Source organism: Nesoenas mayeri (assembly GCF_963082525.1).
Source record: "Nesoenas mayeri genome assembly, chromosome: 9".
NCBI lineage: Eukaryota > Metazoa > Chordata > Aves > Columbiformes > Columbidae > Nesoenas > Nesoenas mayeri.
Window position 1 is genome coordinate 17,773,829 of NC_137557.1, and position 21,010 is coordinate 17,794,838.

Consider the following 21,010-nt stretch of genomic DNA (forward strand, 5'->3'; position numbering starts at 1 on the left):
CACCCAGATGAGGTTACACAGGAAGGTGTCCAGGCGGGTTGGAATGTCTGCACAGAAGGAGACTCCACAACCTCCCTGGGCAGCCTGGGCCAGGCTCTGACACCCTCACCCCCAACAAGTTTCTTCTCCTCTTTCAGTGGAATCTCCTGTGTTCCAGTTTGCACCCATTGTCCCTTGTCCTCTCACTGGTTGTCACCCAGAAGAGCCTGGCTCCATCCTCCTGACACTCCCCCTTTCCATATTGATCCCCAGGAATGAGTCACCCCTCAGTGTCCTCTTGTCCAGCTCCAGAGCCCCAGCTCCCTCAGCCTTTCCTCACACGGGAGATGCTCCACTCCCTTCAGCATCTTGGTGGCTGCGCTGGACTCTCTCCAGCAGTTCCCTGTCCTGCTGGAACTAAGGAGCCACAACTGGACACAAGATTCCAGGTGTGGTCTCCCCAGGGCAGAGCAGAGGGGCAGGAGAACCTCTCTGACCTACTGACCACCCCCTTCTAACCCACCTCAGGTACCATTGGCCTTCCTGGCCACAAGGGCCCAGTGCTGGCTCATAGTCACCCTGCTGTCCCCAGGACCCCAGGTCCCTTTCCCCTACGCTGCTCTCTAATAGGTCATTCCCCAACTTATACTGGAACCTGGGGTTCCCTCATTGCTACAATTACTGAAATAAGAAATGAAGAAACAAATGCAAGAATAGTCATATGTGCCAGTATGAAAACCGCATGCAGTCTCATCTGATAGTTCCTTTGTGCTGAGGAAGGCTAAAGAAAGAAAAAATTAAGATAACTCTATTATAAGAAGTGAAAGATACAGGTAAGAAAACCCACTTTGCCTCTCTTCCTTAGTGAAATGACCAGTAAGGACCAAAACCTTAATTTATAACAGCAAACAGTTCTAAAACATCTTACCGCACGTTAAGGACCAGGCTGCAAGGCGAGGTGAGGCCAGGTGAAAAGCAACAAGTGTGTTTCTGGCTTGTACTGGTATCAAGTTGCTTTTATTAAGTATAGAAGCACATCTAAGGGACAAACTGCCTGGGTCTGAACAACCATCAGCTGGGAAACTTTGTGTGCTTGCACACTTTGTGAAAAACGCTGCACTTTCAAATCATGTTAGGGAAAAAAAACACCAAACAAGCAGAATTTGAACATATATATGTTTTCCCGTGGGCTGCAGGAAAGCAGGGATCCAGGTGGCTGAACAAGCTACCAGGAAACCCCATCTGGTTTCAGCTTTGTTATGATTAAGAACTGACAAAGGATTTTCAAGACTTCTGATACGATTATAGATTTATTTTTTTTTAGCATGCTGTTAAAGATGAGAGAGAGCAGACACATAAGCAGCTTAGGAACTGTTCTCATTTTTGTCAGCATTCATGAATGTCGCTTTTACTCCTTTTTAGGGAGGAATGGATGTCAAGGAGCAGCTGGAGCACCCAGCACTGCAGCAGACTTGAGAGGAACTTGCACCAAAGGCACCTCTATGTTTGTACCACAGAGCAATAGCCCTGAGTCCCTGAGGAAAGGAGTACAGAAGTGCACACAGCCCTCAGCAGAGGGATAGGATGCTCCACACAATATTCCTGAACCGAAGGGAACAGAAAGCTCAGGGTGGAAAGCACCACGTCTGACTCTGAACCACCCACAGCTTGGACCTGTAGCAGTAAAGGAGGTGACAGCACTTGAAGCTGGAAAAAAACTCAAGGAGGAATATTCATCCTGGCTGTAAAGCAGAGAGAAGGGTGCCCGTCCTGGCTACTGACATCAAATAACAAGGCAAGAAACAGAGATGCGGTTCCCTTGAGGACCCTGAAACCTGTGGAGAGGCATCTCAAATGAGCTGCCCGGCTGAGTCCACTCTCAACGATTTTTAATATCACAGAGATCTGAACCTTGCTTTGTGTTCTTTTGGACACAGAGTACACACGGGATGGAAATAGGCACTCAAAACTCTTACAATGTATCCTGGTTTCCTCTCTCTTGGATCCAGAGTTAGAGTCACTGGACTAATCCTGTGGCTGTACGAACAACAGCCAAGGCCAGTGTGCAGAAAGGAAAAGGTGGTCAACTATACCAAATTATCCCCGTGCCTGGGATGAGAAGAGAGAGACGAATATGGAAGTGCTGGGAAAACAAGCGGTTAAACAGAAGGTGAAGATACTTAAACGTTAATACTACTCACCAGATATCCACCTTTTCAGAGACAGGCTCGTTGCGTATCACCTCCGGGGCCATCCAAGCCACAGTTCCCGCAAAAGACATTTTGGTACTTTTATCGCTGAGCTCTTTAGATGTACCAAAATCCGAAATTTTTACTGCATCTGTGTGTGTAACTAAAACACTGGAAGGAGAAAAAAAAAAATAAAGACATTAGCATTTTGCAACGTTTCTTGTACCACAACAACCACCGGGAGTAAACCCCTTCTTAATCAACACAAACAGTGGAGGCCACACTGTTCACAACTGCAGCACAAGAAGAAAGATTACGCATTTTCACCAATGAAAACATGCCCTTTCTTTGGGTGGCTGTGGTTTTTTGCCTCAAACGCATTTCTAAAACTATTGTCTTAAGGCAGTCACAGTCATGGAACCATAGAATCGTAGGATTATTTTGGCTGGAGGAGACCCTCAGGATCATCAAGTCCAACCATAAACCAACTCTAGCACTCATGTCATGTCACAGGCTAATAATGATAAACATCTAGGGAATAAGAATATAAACAGTCACATAGTTTTAGTCAGAAAGCAACAGAGAAATGAGAAAGACACATTCCAGAAAACCAGGGAGATAACAAAAGAATAAGCAAGAAGGAAAAATAAAAAAGGAGAAAGCAACAGAATATTTAACTTTCGAAAAGGACCAGACACCATCACATCATTAGAAATATCTCCTGGCTGCAATTTCTCATGTAAGGTACTGGTAAAATTTCCAGTCTTGTTGAATTGCAGCATGGGAGGGGAGTGCCAGTAACTGTCATTAGTTTCACTCCCATTACTTTTGAGAGTGAATGTTGAAAGCTTCACCTTGAAAAAAAGATAATCACAGAATCACCAGAATGTCAGGGATTGGAAGGGACCTCAAAAGATCTAGACCAATTCCCCTGCTGGAACAGCAGCACCTAGGTGAGGCTGCAACACCTAGATGAGGCTACAATGCTGCTTTTGATCTAATTTTAAACTATTCCTCAAGAAAAAAAGACAGACCACCACAATGTTTAAGTAGCTAGAGACTCACTTTGGTGACTTGAGGTCGCGATGGATGATTTTGTGAAGGTGCAGGTAATTCATGCCGCTGGCAATCCCAGTGGACCAGTCCACCAGCAGCCGCGGGGTGACTTTCCGCCCCGCTCGCAGCACTTCGTAGAGCTGCCCGTGCGCACAGTACTCCATGATGATGCAGTAGCACGGGGCTTGTGTGCAAACTCCCCTGGAAGAAGAAACACATGGCTGGTGAGGATCAGGAGACCAAAAGTCCCAGAGTGATTCTCAAAAGGGAGAGTAACCTATTAATATTTACTGTGCCAGCGCAAGGCTCTCTCTCCCAAACAGGGAATGTGTCCTGCATGCTTTCGGCAGGAGGAGCCTCATTTTAAAAGGAAGGATGCCTGCCCATTTTGTCATACAGACAGCTTGTAAAAACCTTGGCTAGGGGACATAAATGAACGGCTCTGTGGCAGCTGCACATCCCCTTGAGATCTGGCCCTTGACGGCTCTTTTAGCACCTTTTGTGCCCCACTGTGCCTGTCCCCACGTATGCACCAGGGTGGTACCAAGGTGCTGATAGTCACATCCTCCCCTACCCTGGGTCAGGGTGATTTCACCTCCACCAGATGGTGGGTAACAGGACCGTGAGTCAATTGATGGGGTCATTAGCACCAGAGGTGCCCAGAGTAGCTGCAAAGCTTCGAGACCATGTTGTAATGCCCACAGTCATATCTGACCAGGCTATAAAATGGGGTTCCCACCAAAGGCCCCCTTGGAGTGGTCTTCTCGGAGCAGCGGGTCTGTGAACTGAAGCCCTCCCCTTAGACTGGGATGCTGTCTAAGGAGACTTTCCAGTATTGAGAATACCTCACCTCCTCGTTTGTTGAGTGGTTATTTAGTGGATATATCCTTGAATGAGTCCTCACCTAACCCAGGTGAGTGATTATTTCTTGTGGGTACCCCGGAGTCAGAGGGCTCTGGTTTTGTTTTTTATGAGTGTGTGCATGCACACTGTGGATCCTCATTATTCTTATTTTGCTGTACCCCAATAATCTCCTCAACTGATATCCTGTCCAGGTTTTGTTAAAAACAAGTTTCTCTTTTAGTGAATTTGCCTGTCAGCTAAAGCTTCATATCAACTGCATTTTCCTGGAGAACCAGACACATGTTTTGGTAAACATAGCAATGGAACGCAAAATTATTGATAAGGACAGATTCACATCTCGCCAGAGGGGCAACGAGAAACAGGTGACCAAGAAACTGTCCAGCTGAGTATAACATTTACATGAATACTTCATATAAAAGTGGGAGATCACGAGGATCTCGTCCCTTTTTCCCTTTTCCTTATGGCCGACATTAGGAGAGGACCTTGCGAGTTGTCCCTGCGAACTGAGGCCAGTGACAGACTGAATCCAGCTCCGGTTGGCTGCAGAGTCCAGTCCAGGACTTCGGGTATCAACTCTGCAGTTGCTGAGACTTTCAAGATTGGTTTTGTATATTTTGTATTATTTTTCTCTATTTTATCAGTAGCATTAGTAACACATTTTTAATTTTTCCAATTCTCTTCTCTCTGTCCTCCTTTCCCTCCCAATCGCCTGTGCTTAGTGGGAAGCGGGGAGAGGAAGGGGCTGAAGGGGGAAGTGGGGGAAGAGGGGGTTAACGATACATCTGCCACGGTTTTATTGTTACCCCGCAATCAAAACTCTTGACATATCCGAACCTGTATTTTATGTTGTCAGAGTACTAACTAATTGTATAAACCCTGTTTCTAGTCAGTTTATTGACTGCACTTTTCCAGCCAGAATAAAGTCTGTTTTGGAACTTGTCCACCTAAAACTTTGGGGTGCCTCCGTGACAGGATCTTTCCTCGATCAAGGTACGTTTTTAATGAGTTTTGCAACCTACTTGAAGGCGATGATGTTGGGGTGCTTGAGCTTCCGCAGGTGCTTGATGTCGGTTTCGTTCTGATCCCTCACTTTCTTGATGGCCACCTCCTCGGCGCGGAACTTGCCCAGGAACACGGCTCCCTGCGCGCCGCTGCCCAGCCACTGCAGCTCCGAGATCTCCTCGAACGGCACCTCCCATGTATCTGCAATGAGAGAAAAGATTGAGACCACAAAAATATTGTGCCGTAAGATCACAGCACCTGCCACCTCGCTTGCATCCCAAGGTGAACTTTTCTGGGGGTACAGATGGCATCTCCCCGCAGCACTGTCACCTCCAGACTGTTCTTTCCATCCTCGCAGCTGCTTTTCGGCAGAGCTCACCAGCCTGGCCCACCCTCCAATACGAGCCACTGACACTTGGTAGGTGACAACTGAACATCCCAGGGACACAGGATGGGCAATTTAGGGAGCAGGGCCTCAACTCCAGTATCAAATCATGATGGTATCTCTTATAAACTACATGACTACATTGAAAAAACATTGACAAAATATCTATATATATATATAGAGATATATATAGATATATATAGGGTATTTTTCCCCCCTAAAATAGAAAATACAAAGCAATGTCAGAGGTGGCAGCTTGTAAAACAGACCAGCAACCATTAAGTTACCCAACACAAAGCACATTAATCACCAGCACCGGTCACAGAAACAGGTCTTTCCCACAACAATATTGTGTGTATTGGTGTCAAACAGGCAAAAAAAAATCTTAGGGGATTCCTCCTCTTAGGTACCCGCATGCACAGTGTGGGGATGCTGCCCGAGGGGTGATTTCTGAATCGATTTCCGAAATAAAAGGAAGTCGTGCCTCTGCAGGTCCCTATTTCCGATCACTACAAAATGTGTCTCCTCATTTCATCAATGGGGATTATGCAAAAGTGCCCATTTTAGATTCACCAAAAGGAAACTTATGTGCCCAAACTGCCTCTGGACGGATTATGACTCAAATCTTTCTGCTCACCAACCAAACAAAAACAACATCGCAAGAACTTCCTTCAACTCCGCAGGGCAAAGTTCAACCCTAAGCACGTTTCTTCGCACGAGTCTGTTTTTCATACTGATATATCCGCGTACAACCTTACATCGTACAAAAATATTAAGACAGCACAACTGAAATGCATTATAGCCAAGGAAACCCAGCAACCGTGGGTTTGCCATGGATGATCCCTACCTCAATTTCCAAGAACGCTATGGCACCACGAAGCTCATACTGCCTGCCAGCAAACATGTCCTTTAATATTAAAGCCAGAAATGCCTGTCCATGTAAGAAACTAATAGAAACCAAAGTAAGAAATGCTGTGACCACTATCTCAACCACAGGACACTCAAGTATTTTAAAATGATAAGTGTTATTCTTCACTAAACAACTTGAGCAATTTTTTGTCACAATACTTATAACTGCTATTTGATGCTTTAGACATTTAAAGACCATTCTTTAAATGAAGAAAATAAAGAAATTCATGAGTTGAGAAGACCTACATTCCTTTTTAATTCACAAATGCATTGCTTCTGAAAGAAGGTGGCAATTCAGTCGGTTTTTGTGTTTGTTGATACCAGTATTTTTACGTGGGCAACACTGCAACTACTCTGTTGTACTGCAATAGCTGTTTCTTCACATGCGAGCAGACCGCCTGTCCTGCATAAGGCGCACAACATTGCCATCGATTTCCAGAGTTAGTGAGCAGTAACAGGTAACGATATTCCCATCACCTGGAGCACTAATTTGCTCTTAATATTACCTATTAACCTCCGCAATGGCAAAGGCAGAGAGAGATCGGAAACAAAGCAGAAGTTCATGTGCTTCCTCCTGCAAGTCACCTCATGTTTATTTGGTAAGAAAGATCCTTCCCCACATCCCACTCGCACCTTGGTCACTAAGGGCACGGTGCAGGGAACATATTTCAGCATAGCAACAATCACTGAAGCATCTGGGAGTTTCAAGAACAAAGAGCCAAACCATATGTAATGTAGAATGCAACAGTCAGACAAAAATTCAACATGTCAATAGGCCATCAGTGATTCGTTTGACTCCCAAGACATAGCAAGGACTGAAAAGCTTCCCAATGCTGCCGGTGGAGAAAAGTGCTGGACTACAGTGAAAACCAGGGTTTGTCAGCATTAGTGGTACGAACCTGCATTTTCTACTACAACCCAAAGCCGCTGATTTACATCTCAATTACCCAGTGCATGTGCTGCCTATGGCTCCCTGGGACCAGCCTGAGGCCACCAGGCTGGGAAGGGTCAGTATCACACAATTAGAGGGGCAATAAGCAAGGCTGGAAAAGGGAAGACTCAACGCAACGCCAGCTGAACACAGCTGGAAGCTGAGACCATGGCCATCAACCTGGAGCAGGTTGTAAAGCCCTCCCGGACCCATCCGAACAGCCCACAACACCCTGAAGCAAAGAACGGTGAATTCCGGCTGTCCCGGCCACGGCACATCCACACAAAGGGTACAATGAGAAACGCACCACGCAAGACACGATGCCGAGATCTCTGTCATCTCAACCGACAGCTTGAAACAGAAAAAACAATTGAATAAGCCAGCTGCACAAACTTGGGTATGTGGCTATGATGAATAAGTCAAAGTGCCCAGCCAGAAAACGAACATGGTGACTAGAAGATGCAGCTGGACACACTGATCAAGACTCAACGGTACCTTGTTCAATAAGCTTGTGAACATTGCTCGGCCAAGCATCCCTTGATGTTGCCCGGGCTCCAGGGCTTGCAGCAGCAGAGAGATGAGGATGTCTCCTATCGGGATGGAGAATTTTGGATTCCAGACTCTTTAGGGCCTAAAGGAACCTGTGGGCCGCTTCCCCTAAACAAATTAAAGCGTAATAGCAGCAGGAATTACGCAAGAGCTTGCGTTTCTAAGGTGATTAAGAACCATTTGAGCAGAATGATGGGAATCTGTTTCCCGTGGGGAAGAAACACAGGAGCAGCCTGAGCCACTGAGTCAATCTATTTGAGGCAAATTTTTGCTGTTTGCCAGCGCTGGCCGCTCGCCAGCACTGGCATTGTGACAAGAAGCGTCTCTGGTTTGCAAAAAACCCAAACACACAAGCACACTTTGCAGAGCACCTTACTCTCAAGGTTTACACAAAAATGCGTGTGTTGACGTTAAACATGTAACTTGTGAAAGGGAAGGTGAAAGCAGCGCCTGAAGACAGATTCTTAATCCAAAGGAAATGGCTCAGGAGGCAAATGAGTCCACAGAAAACACAATGACCCAAATGAAGTAACTGGTAGATGCAAATTAAAGAACCAAGAATCTCCCTATAAGCACTCAACAGCTTTTAGAAATCAGTGCAAACAACCGGAAAAACATAGGAGTGATTTTAGGGGTCAAGCAGCATCTGAGCAGCATCCACAGGCAACGTGAAGTCCCCTGGGGCTACAGGTCCCAACTGGACTCCTATTCCTGTTGTTGATTGCTCCTGGATCAGGCGTCAAGTAGGTGTTTCATAAAAGGGGGGGGAAAAATCATCTGCACAGATCTGTGGCACAAGCCCAAAACTGTAAATAAGCTCCCAGGATTAAAAGGTCACCACAAGCTTCTCTTTACTGCTGGAGGAGCCAGGGACATTTCCTCAGACTGTCTTCTCCAAACGCATTGCAAACACAAACCTTGCACCCTCTGCGCTCTTGCTAAAATAGAGTAAAAAGAAAAGCAATCACATACAGCATTACTAAACTGCTGGCTTCTATGTAGCTGATGAAACGCACACAAAGAAGATTTTCTTGTAGCAAGAATGAGATCATCTGGAAAACAGAATGTGAATATTCTGACAAAATCCTCAAGTTTTAGCACAGAAGCAGTTTAAAAGGGTTTATCCTTGAGTAACAGAAGCGTGCTACTACCATCAGAGATCTGACCAGGTGATCAGCTCCAGAGGAAAGAAAAGATTTGTTTTCTTTTCACTCTCCTTTTTGACTGTGAAGACATTGGCGATGCAGCGAAACCAGACAGGCCAGCAGAGACAGATCGCGATTAATCTTCAGTCTTAACCACATCTGTAGCCATTTCAAAATTGCCCTTTCAGGAAGGGCCTAATGCCAACAGCAAACTGCAAAGCGTCCGTGAATCTACAGCTCCGAACGTGCTCGTGACAATGAGAACAGCGTGACACTTCTGTGCATACAGCGAGGAGCTCTACGTGCGCCCCACAAACACAGCAATGAGCTCAGCTGCTCGTTTTCATTAGTGACTTTCACACAAAAGAAAGCGTCCCCCGTGGGCCATCAAAGCACATATTAAACCGCGGTCTCCAACACATCTGCTGTCCCAGTTATATGCGAAATATGATCTCTTGGCCTCACAGGTAGTTTTCCTGGCAGCACGTGCTGGCTCCGCAGCTCTGGGCGCTGACAAGTCTCACCTGGTAAAGCGGCATTTGTGTGGGACAGTCACAGCATTGCTGGGAGCTGCCAATGTAACCGCAGCCGTGTCCTTTCCTCGGGAAGTTTCGGCTTTGCTTAAAAACACTGAGCACCCAAACCAAAGCAGCGTAACACAGACATACTGACACCATGGTGCAATCACCCCAATGATGTTAATTCTCCGAGGAATTTTCAGTCACCTTTTCTTATTATAGACTTGATCGCGTGTGACATACCTTTACAACGCTGACAAAACTTAGAACCAAAGGATTTCAAATCCAAGTAAGCCCTTGCTGAGCACACAGGTCTGATGGACAAGAGGCTCAGGAAGACACCTGCCATTCCAAAATGCAGGAGCCTTTCCCTGCTCTGAGCCCTGACCTGGAAACCCCCGATCCGAGGAAGGAGGACTGAGATTATTTGATTCACCCAACATGTTACCAAACAGCTCTATTGCCTTGGATTAGGAACTGTTCCCCAACCCAACCCTGAGGTTTAAATATGAACCTCTCAGATGGGATTTCTGGCCGCACATCTTATAATTTACATTTTGATTGATACGGAGTCATGATCACAGCAATACAGGAGACCTGTACCCCACGGTATGGTAGGCTGGCCGGGCTGTTCCCATTTTCAATAATCCTCAACCATTTCAGCTCCTTCATTCTAGTGACAGTTTGGTCTGTTCCCATCTGCCACGTCCCCTGTGCTAGGGGAGAAACTGGACACCAAAGGCAGAGCATGTTCTGCTCTTCAGCTTCTAGTAGCTCCTAAATACACGTGTATGTGACTGACTGGGACATTACTTATTCCTGAACAACATATTTTATATGTATATTTATAGTTATACACACACCCACATCTATTTATATGCACACACACTCTTATACGTTTACACAGCTATATATCTAAATGAAAAAGGTATAAACACTAAAGGACATGTTTCTGGAAACATAAAATTACTTCTAAACAAGAAGACATAAAAGTACATGTAGTCTGCCCAAAGAGAAGCAATAGTACTGCTCTTTGGTGGGCAGCTGGAGACAACCTTCGCACCCACATGTAGGAGCAGAAATGCTTGTCAGTGTTTTTCATCTGGCATGATGAAAATGCAGAGGTGAAATAGCTGGTACAATCCATGTGTTCAACACAATTCTTTCCGACTCTTGACTGCACCACAAATGACAGCAGTTGGCTGTACAGTGCAGGATTTATCATATTATCACAGAATCATCGTGGTTGGAAGAGCCCCTCAGGATCATCGAGTCCAACCATAACCTAACCCTAGCACTAACCCATGTTCCTAAGAACCTCATCTAAATGTCTTTTAAACACCCCCAGGGATGGTGACTCCATGACTGCCCTGGGCAGCCTGTTTCAACACCTGACAACCCTTTCCATGAAGAATTTTTTCCTAATATTCAATCTAAACCTTCCCTGGTGCAACTTGAGGCCATTTCCTCTTGTCCTGTCACTTGCTACTTGGGAGAAGAGGCCAACACCCTCCATGCTCCAAGCTCCTTTCAGGCAGTTCAGAGATCAGGAGGTCTCCCCTCAGCTCCTGTTCTCCAGCTGAACCCCCCAGGTCCCTCAGCCGCTCCTCGTAAGACTTGTGCTCCAACATTTCTCTCTGCAAACTCACAAAAGGGCTGCACAAGACAAGAACGGTCACATGGAAAGCTGTGAAAAAGCATTAAAAGTCTGCTTCCCTACTCACCTTGCTGCTGCAGTTTGTAGTCTGTGGAGTAAGCCTTGCCTATGATGTTCCACACAGGCCTCAGACAACCGAAAAGTCCCTCAAGAAACCCACCGCTCCCGCTGCCCGACCGGTTGAACTGGACTTTAACGTCGTCCGCCCCGCCGTTGCTCTCCCCGTCCATAGCGCTCCTGTTGCCCTGAGGAATGGCTGTTTCCGACTCGTCCTGCTCCCGCAGCTGCAGCACGCTGTTCTCAAACTGGTCCCTGGAGTCCTCGCTGATGCTGGTCAGCACGGCAGCCGTCACCGGGCTGCTCACGTTCTCCATGAGGTCCGTCTGCAGCAAGCCCTTCTCACGCACGTCCTCTATGAGCTCGGGGGACAGGTGGTTCCCAGTAGGTTCATCGTGTAACCTACTAAAGTCTTTATCTTCACAGAAAGCTTTGCCCATCGAGTTTGGAGAGGAAGACAAGCTCAGGCGCTCCTGAGTGCTGGCCATGATGCCGTGAGTGTGCATCAAGGAGATGGTCTGAGTCGGTACTTAGAGAATTAGTACAACATGATTCAGATGTGACACGGGGACCCAGTACCTGAAACAAGAGGAAAGTGAACAACTTTCAAATTTTTATTTAAGTGTTTTCACTACGTGCACTTTCACAGAGGCGAGCTGATAATTAACCAGACATTCCAGACAACTGCTGATACTTAGTAAACAATTACTGCCCTAAAAGAAGCAAATAAATTATTCCAACAGAAACTCCACTCTCAGTAACCTACTACAGGAATTGCCAGGGAAACAAACACCACAAATTTTAAACAAAAGCCTGAAGGCCAAAACCCTGAAAGACTCTCGGCAGCAAAAAGCAGTTTCTTCATGTCTCCTATAGCATTTATCAGGCTGAAGCTGAGCTCCAGGTGTTTCCCCACTCAGGTAAGGTCTGAGCCCAGTCTCTGGGTCTGGAACAGCCCACAAACTCTGGATTCCTCTGCAAACCCTTGAGACAAGACGTAAAGAACCGAAGTGCAGTGACGCAGGGACACGGAGCCCACCAAGGAACAATCAGAGCCCCACATAGTTGTGACCACCCAGTTTAATGCTGCCAAGTTCAACCTAGCAAGACACATTACATTCTCTAACCATGTAGATGTCACCCTAATAAACAACTAAGACTTATGGAGCTCTACAGGAACTGTATAATCTCCCTCCTTCCACAAGCACCTTGTCCCGCTGCTCTGCTTCCCCTCTGCAGGAAGGGAAGGCTCAAGAGGGGGGAAAAAGATAAATGGCATGAACAGAAACTACTGTGTTAAAAAGTAAGATCAGTCACATTGGGTGCAAAGTCCAGGGCTCTGCAAACAGCCCCGGGGAGGAAGAAAGAGGTGGTCAGGCTGCACAGAGCCAATCAATGGGGAACAGCTCGGCTTCTCAAGACCAGGTCACTGGAGACCAGATCTTCAGCCCGGGCTATGAAAAGCTCCTGGGCTTCGGTCCCTCTCCACATGGGTACAGCCAGAAGCCTGGTTTACCTTCCTGTATTTCTGCCTGATCACATGGGGAACGACGTATAGGCTGCAAACTTCATTCTTTAAAAAGAAAAAGCAAAATAAGTGAGGCAAAAATTGCAGTACAGTCCATGCTACTAAAGGAGCTGAATCAGACTTGCCCTGGAAGCTCAAGCTGGTTACTCCTGACCCATCTGTGACCGGCGTTACAGTGACTGATCCCCCAGCGACTGCAGGAGTATGGTTCCTACTACTAGTAGCAGTCATATGAACACAGATTTTGTTGTCAATATAAAGAAAAAAAGGAAGACATTTCAGACCTGAACAGAATTTCAGAAAAATAGCAAACCAACTACAATTCATCCCTCCTGTGCACTGCCTCTGCTCATTTCCAAAGGGACAAGAGAGACAGAAGCGAACCGTGAGCAGCGTTCCTACAGAGGAGTCTGCTTGTCATTACACAGTGTAGTAAGAGATGCAAATACGACGTCAGCCAGTTTCCCCTGCAAGGAAGCCTAGAGTAAGAGCCAAAATATGATTTGGGGTAACAGCATCCCAACAGCAACTCAAATTTAAACAATGGGAAGCGCATTAAGGATTAAATCGGACTTTGAGAACAAAGTTGTTTTGCTGGTACACAGCTCTCAAAATACACTATCTAATAAAGGCCTGTGTTTTTTTCTACATAGTTTTCTGACTTCACAATCACAGAATCATTTCACAGGATCATCGAGCCCAACCATAACCCAACTCCAGCACTAAACCATGTCCCTAAGAACCTCGTGCATGATCGTGTAAGATTTAACAGAGAAAGAACAGCTTTTCCTGTACACTTTCCTAGTTTCTACACAAAGAATCTCTTTTTCTGATGGAGTTCGGGCAAGTTGTGTGCATTTTCTGCGCTGTATAACAGGCGGATCGCAGAATCACAGGCACATTGGCTGGAATGCATCAGGACCAAGCTCCCTCCTACCTGCCGCAGGGATTCACTACGCAGCTCGGAAACCCCCTGAGATTTGGGGATGTTTGGTCTGTTCTATCAAATCAAATCGTCTTCTCCCTGCCGTCTCGTATGCCGCTGTATCTGCTTCATGGAGAGAGGAGGCACGCAAAAGTTACAAAACTATTTTCAAATTTGCATCATACAGCCTTATTTAGGTACTTACATAAGCAGCCTGATTTTTCGGAGGTGTAGTGAATTCGTGGTTTTGAGAGCATGATTATTTTCAAACAACTTGAAGCGGTCCAGATATATTGGTGGGGAATAGAAGTCGCTTAATACCACAATGCATCGATGCTGACTTGTTGGGGAAATTAATTTCTAGAATTCTTTTATATTACCATAAATTCTGCAAAGTGCACCCTCTTCCCTCAGCAAAATTTGATTGAACACAGACAAATTAGGTTGCCTTCGACCTTGATCTCCTCAAACAAGGCCTGAAGAGCATTTTTCAAGCTTTATCATCATGCCTCCCCTCTTCTTTTGGTCAGAGCACCAAGATTCAGCTGCAATTTTTCGTGTTGAACTCTTCCCAATAAAAGAAATCTTAGTTTCATTCAATGCAAACATTTTCTTGAAAGCTTAAAGTTTCATTATATTTAACCTGTTTGCCGTTTGGGGTGTTCATGATCTATATGTGCCTCCTTAACTCCTACAGTAAAGAGCACAGTCAAGCGCCATTCTGTTTTCACCTGAGCGACGCTTCTGCTGGAGCAATCTTCACCTCAAAAACGGGAAGCCCTGTGTGCAGGGGGATTGTGTGCACATTTAAGATACTCTCATTTCACAAAGTGCTTCCACACAAGCAGACTCCAAGGCAGACCCTCCGATTTGAACTATTTTGATGAGTTCATGCACCCTGCAGTTCACAGATTTATTTTACGTCTATAAGGAAATGTGAGGCTCAGGTTTGAAGATGTGGACCGTAGTGGAAGATTCTCCTCTTCTAGAGAAGCAAATCACAGCACACAAATAAAACATTACTATACTGTAAAGGCTGCAACAGTACAGAGCAGTCCCTGCTCAGTTTCCAAACAGCACAAATATCCAGTAATATTAAATTAGCTTCCTTGAAGCATTATTTTCTATATTACCCAGTCAGGCATATTCTATGCTTGCACTTCCAATATACAAAGGAAATAAAAGCAGCAGTCTGACCCATGTTTAAAGGCGGAAAAACGAGCAGCTGGCAGAAACCAGCCAGCGGATACACAGCAAATATCAAGGCCAGAAGAGATTCCTGTCCATATCACTCCTTACATTCAAGCCCTGGAGTTCCCTTGTTTTTTTCCTGGTTCTCAGTGATTTCCTTCTGGCTGCATTAGGTACAGCAAGGGAACTACACTGAGAATAGGGCTGCAATTTATGTGTATCGTCTCTGGACTAGCACAATACTCCTGGCTTGGAACAGTTCTTTAAAACATCCCAGAATCTAACAAAAAGAAGAAAAAAGCATGCTTATAAGGTATAGCTATCTTACTATGTGTATCTTGAAGCTGAGCTCTCATGTCCCTTGTGATTATCTCTCAATTTCTACATGGAATTTGGACTAGAGGTTGATACACAGTCCTCTCCCATCCTCTGCCATTCCACACTGTACAACTTCAGCGGAGGAAAGAAGCGCCAGGAGCTGCTGAGCTGGCACTACCACTTCTGACCTTCGGGCTTTGGAACCGCACGATTTTATTACACACGATTCCAAAAAACTTATTCTCTTCCTGGTCTCCTGGTGAGGGAAAAGCTGTCTGAGTGGATCAGATACTCCTCTTACACTGCACTTTTATGGTTTGACATGACTGGGAATATATGTTTGTGTTCTGCATAGTTGTTTTGAACACAAACTGTAATAGCAGATTTATTGACAGAGAATGAGTTACACACCATCAAAACGCAATCTCTTTGTTTTCAGGGGTTTTGAAGACACATTATTCAAAGGAAGGAATTGCAAATGAATGTATCACGAAGATCCACACAGTATTGCTCTGCGGCTGAAAACAAACCAACCCAACAGAAAAACCAACCACAAACAACTCTATCTGGTTAGGTTTTCAAAAAAGAAACTACACTATTAAGCTAACCCATATTAACTCCGTGCAGTCCAGCCTACGTTATAGGCTAATCTTTAACTATGGAGCAGCCCAAGGCCAAAGCTTGGCTTTTTCTAAGCAATCGCCCTTTGTCCAGACACACGGCTCCTTCAAGGCACCATGTTTCTTCCCCACCACAAAGTGCGTCCCATCTCACGCCCGCGCGAATGCTCGGCCACGATCCCGCCCTACAGTTACAACGTTGCCAAAACACCGTTTGTTTCTGATAAAACAGATGGAAATTTTTTCATCTGACCCACTTGAGATCTTGAGGCTGTCACTGCAACAGCTCCAAATACATTTCTGCGTGTGCCTGAACTTACTCTACAAGAAAACAGCAGATTTATCCGGTAAAACCGGAGTGTTGTAACACTGGCTTTTTTGTGCTTTACACTGTTCTTTCTGTCAGATAACTACTACACTACTTCTGTACCTCCTAACCACAATATATACTCACAGTTCCTTTCTCATCATTGGATGCTACAACACAGGCCAACTACCTTTTGCAAACATCATAATCATCACCGGAGCTACGTAGGAGCAATTGCTTAGGGTTCAAAACTATCACAATCATTCTAAAACATTAACTGAATATTTTAACATAGACGTGCACGGTAAGGGTGTAAATATATATAAATAGCTATGTTCGTATTATCAAACCAGAAGCTTGAATTGGTGTGTCTGCTAATTTAAGTTAGCCTTTATTCAATATATTCACTCTGTCCTGAAACAGGGACTCATCATTTTTGGCAGAAGTCATTTCACAGTTGTAATATACTTTTTTTTCTGTCACCGTTTCAGTGAGAAAGAGAACTCTGTCTAGCTTTCCGGCCTGAACCCTTTCTGACAACGACAAAAATAGTTTGGTATACCAGCCAAGAAATACCCATGCTGCCTGAATTGGAGCTCTGTGCACAGAGCAGCTGGAGGGCCGCTCTGCACCTTATATCTTCAGCTCAGCCCGTCAGAGCAGCAATAAGTGTCCCCTGGACTCCAGCAGAACGTCAGGTCCATCAGCGCCTCCAAAGCCCAAGAGCAGGATCTGCAGGCAGCAAACTCACCCAGCTCCCCAACCTGCAGCTCACTGACTCTCCTCCAGTGGTATTTTTCTATTCTACAGCCCACAAAGTATTTTTCCTGTGCAAATGCGTCAAAGAGGTTTTTTTAACCAGAACACTTTGGCAGCCACTATGCTGTGGCAAGGAGTTTTGCAGCTTAACTGTTTGTTGTCTAAGGTAACACCAACTATTCTTCACTTTGCGTCTCTCATTTAATTCCTTTCTTTGAATAACCGGTTGTTGATGGTTTCAGCGACACCTGAACCCTATTCATGTGCAATTTTATGAACTATTCCCATCCTGCGCTCCAACGTCCTTTTTCAAGTCTAACAATTCCCACTCTACCTTCTCACTCACCATATGAAACCTGCTCTGCGTCTTTGATCACCTCCCTCCATCTTTTCCATTTCTCCTATATCACCTTAATCAACCCTAAATTTGACTGACAGTTTTATCATCCGAGTTCACAAGACCCTTCCAGTACTCTCTGCAGCTGGACTACATGGTTATTACCCTGAACACCTTATTTCTCTGGCCCGTCTTGCTTCAGAATATTCCTAAATGATCTGGATAAGGCAAGAAAAGGTAGAAAGTGTATGAGTAGCGCAATCCCCAAAGCAGAGCGGCATGACAACTCCTTTTAGAGAAAAAATGTTTCAACATTATTGTCTATTTATGCCTACTCTTATTTCTTATCCTTCCACCAATCATTTGCCTGCGAGAAGGGTGTCCCTGTTATTTTATAGCTGTTTAGTTTCTCTAAGAGTCTGGTAAGTATTCTTGCCAAAATTCCAATGGATCAACCACATCCCCTTGTCTGACATCCTCTTCACCCCCTCTAAAGAAACCGAATATGATTCCCAAGGCCTTACTTCACCTTTAAAGAACATGAAATTTGTCCATCTGCACTGGCTCCCAACGTACGAATGAACTTCTACCTCCACAAACACTGCACAAATATTTAACTAGGAACTCCTTCAACGTAAGGTCACAGATTTGTGGGGGAAGAAGTGTTTGATTTGGAAAAAGAAATCAAGCATCTACTTATTTTTCCTTTTTTTTTTTTTTGGCATGAAGAACAAATAAAGAAAAAAAATCACCTTTGTGAACAAGGCAAAAAGCAAATCCACCCTCCCTTGTACTCAGGGAGACCTCTCCATCCAACTCCAACGAAGGCGAGATTGATTCCCGTTTCACCTGCTAGCCGGCTTTGCAAAGCGCAGCTTGTGAAATAAGCAGCTTACATAACCACATATTTCCAGCACTACACACATAAACGCTTCCTCTATCCTGTAGAAGGTATTTTTGGATCTGCTAAAATGCTACTGCGTTCTCTCAGGGCTTTGCGTTCTTCTGCTCAGAAATTGCATAATCTGATGCCATAGGACATCGGTGATGTTGCATAAGGACTCGTATATCCGCTGCAGGATCATGGTACTACACATTTGCGCTGCGGAACAGCCCTTCTCCGTGCTCCTAAACTCAGGCCCCCGGGTTTGGAGGAAAGGATAATCTATCAGGGGGGTGGGGGTAACAAACCACAGACCATAATGTTGCAAGCATTTCATTTCCCAAAAAAGTGGTTTAACTTTTTATGCCTAATTGCTACTTCTGTTTTCCCCTCACTCATGTTGTTTGCATGTTTTGAGCTATGTGCATATATTAAACACCAGAAATTTCATATACAACGTTCTGACATCTCATTTACAACTGATACCCTCCAGCACAGGCTCATCAATACCACTGTAAAACATTTAGCTGGTACAAAAGACAGACTAAATGCTGATTAGCCTTTTGTATTACTGAATTACTATTGGAATTAGTCTTAGATGGAAATTTAGAAATGACCTTAAGTTACACTCTTCTCTTTCATCCTTCCAGCTGTCTTCATAGTATGAATCAACTTTAAAACCCAGTCACAGACTTCAGGCTCTGCTCCTTTTCTCTCCTCATCCTTCAGAATTCCACGCTTCTTTCTTACCTCATGTTGTAGTACTAAATAGCAATAACAGACTACAGGATTTAAATTCAAATATCCTACAACTACAAAACCCAGGAAAAACTCAAATTCAAGTTCACAGACTCTTTACAGCCTCTTTGACATTGCCACACTGAAGCCATTAAAATGTTCCAGCGTTACCAACAAACAGTATCTTGTAAGTTCCCCCATTCGCAGAACTGAAACATTGTATTTTCCTCCAAGGAGTAGTGTTAAGATTAACTAATACCTGAAAGGTCTTTGAGGATGAAGATCAATATCAAAGTTGTCTTTTCAGGAATCCAGTGAATGAATCAAATCCTCACTTTAATTCATGTGAGGCATCAAACCAGTCTCAGGTAAATTCACTCCCATGCTTGTTCTTATTTTTGTAGTACATATGAATTATTCAGTATTTGCAAAGCACACTTGACATGTAAGAGTCAAACTTCTCAGCACTAGCAGCTTACACGCTTCATACTCAGTATTAAAGTTACTAAACAACTGAAAGTCCACAAACTACTGGGGTACATGCAACACTTTGGCCTCTATCAACATTACCAGAGTGCGTGGACCCGATGGGAAGGGGACACCTGAAATCCAGCTGGAAATCTCTCCGATGAGAAGCGACAGTAGTACTAAGTTGTATTTACTAAGCACCATAACGCATGTACGAGCAAAGAGGATTACTCCTCAACAGAAGCAAGCATGACGACTTGCTCAGGAGCCTCTACTAAGCCTGTATTACCGACAGAGTAAGAGCAACATCCCAGAGGTGTGATCCTGCTCTTGGGCCGCTAGCGCTTGATGCGATGGGAATGCGACCAAGACAGCACACGCTACACGCAGGCACGGCCTGAAGAACCGCAGAGGACCCTCCGGAGGCTGAGATCCTGATCTTGGTGTCCTCCAGAAGGTAACGGAGCGACGGGCTGGGGACAGGAAAGGACAAGCATCCTAGGAATGAAGAAAATGTCCACACAGAGAGACCTCCATTCCTCAAGCCCACTAGGCTGGAAAAAGCCCAGCCTCCCACCCACGGCCCTTCCTTTCTCCTTCCTCCCCTGGCGCTGAGCTAGCGACTGCTCCACAAGAACCAGCACAAACAATTACAGCTTCACCCAAGGGCTATAAAACCCCTGTACTTTACCCAGAGACATCTATTCTTCGCCCTGGCCTACACCCAACTGTTGTTAATGCCTTTGAGCCTGCTCCAGCGACCGACTTTTCGGTTGAGGTTGTAAACAGAGAAAGAGGACAGAGGTCAACATGCACGATGAGTATTTATAGGGGTGGGAGTAAGTACACCCAGTGTTGCTGCTCTCGGCCCACCTCGGCATTTCTGCCGCAGCTGCCAACTTGCTATTCAATCCAAAGCAGCGTGTGCTTTAGGTGAAGTGTTTACTTCTCGCTCCTCAAGACTTGGGAGTGATTCGCTGTAAAGTCACAAAACTAGCAGCCTAAAAAAGACTAAAGCCCATGCGCGGGACACATTTGCCAAGAAGGGGTTAAAATAAGAAGTCCTATAAGCTGGCCAGGGGTTGCTGAATTGCCAAACAAATCCTTGAGAGCTTCGGCCTCTTCTGCAGAGGGAACATTGACCTCAGTTCACTCATTTTGATCCAAATATGACTGAGAAACGCACTGGAAGATGTAAAATCACTGAGACTGCTGCTGCTGCTGCTTCTTGCAAACCCTGGATCGCAGGTGGGACCTTGGTTTAAATGCTCAGTGCACAGCCAGGCTTGGGTGAAGGAGGAGGAACCGGCACCAATTTTAAATCTCTTTATCTGACCAATGCCAGCCTTTTATTTTTAACTTACGTATGAAAGCTTTATTTAAAGAACTCTGCCATTTTGAGAAGTCTTACTATTTGAAATCCACTGCACACACCTCAGCTGCAGAAAGCCTGGAAGGAGTATCAGGCATGAACAACTCCAGCCTAATCAGTCCCCGTCTCACATCTGCTGTTAAAAAAGTCCTAAGAAAACAGGAAATACTGTAAAACATTTCTTATCCTGCCACTGCTTAGAGCAGAACCACATTTTAATAACTACTAATCGCGAAACAGCTTACCTATGAAGACATGTGCAAATAAATCATTACTCAATTTTCTGATCCACTGGAGATAAGCCACTTAGGAGATCTTTACAA

General features: G+C 45.1%; 1 protein-coding gene across 1 annotated transcript in view; it reads right to left on the reverse strand.

Moving 5' to 3' along the window:
• MAP3K13 (mitogen-activated protein kinase kinase kinase 13) overlaps positions 1 to 21,010 on the reverse strand; it is a 39,886-nt gene that overhangs the window by 10,539 nt on the left and 8,337 nt on the right. The window contains exons 2-5 of the mRNA XM_080349644.1: positions 11,252 to 11,820; positions 5,108 to 5,291; positions 3,234 to 3,425; positions 2,181 to 2,339 (exon numbers count right to left, since the gene is read on the reverse strand). Of these exons, the coding sequence (XP_080205770.1) occupies positions 2,181 to 2,339; positions 3,234 to 3,425; positions 5,108 to 5,291; positions 11,252 to 11,747 (1,031 nt within the window). The 5' untranslated portion in view covers positions 11,748 to 11,820. The remainder of the gene's footprint in view (positions 1 to 2,180; positions 2,340 to 3,233; positions 3,426 to 5,107; positions 5,292 to 11,251; positions 11,821 to 21,010) is intronic.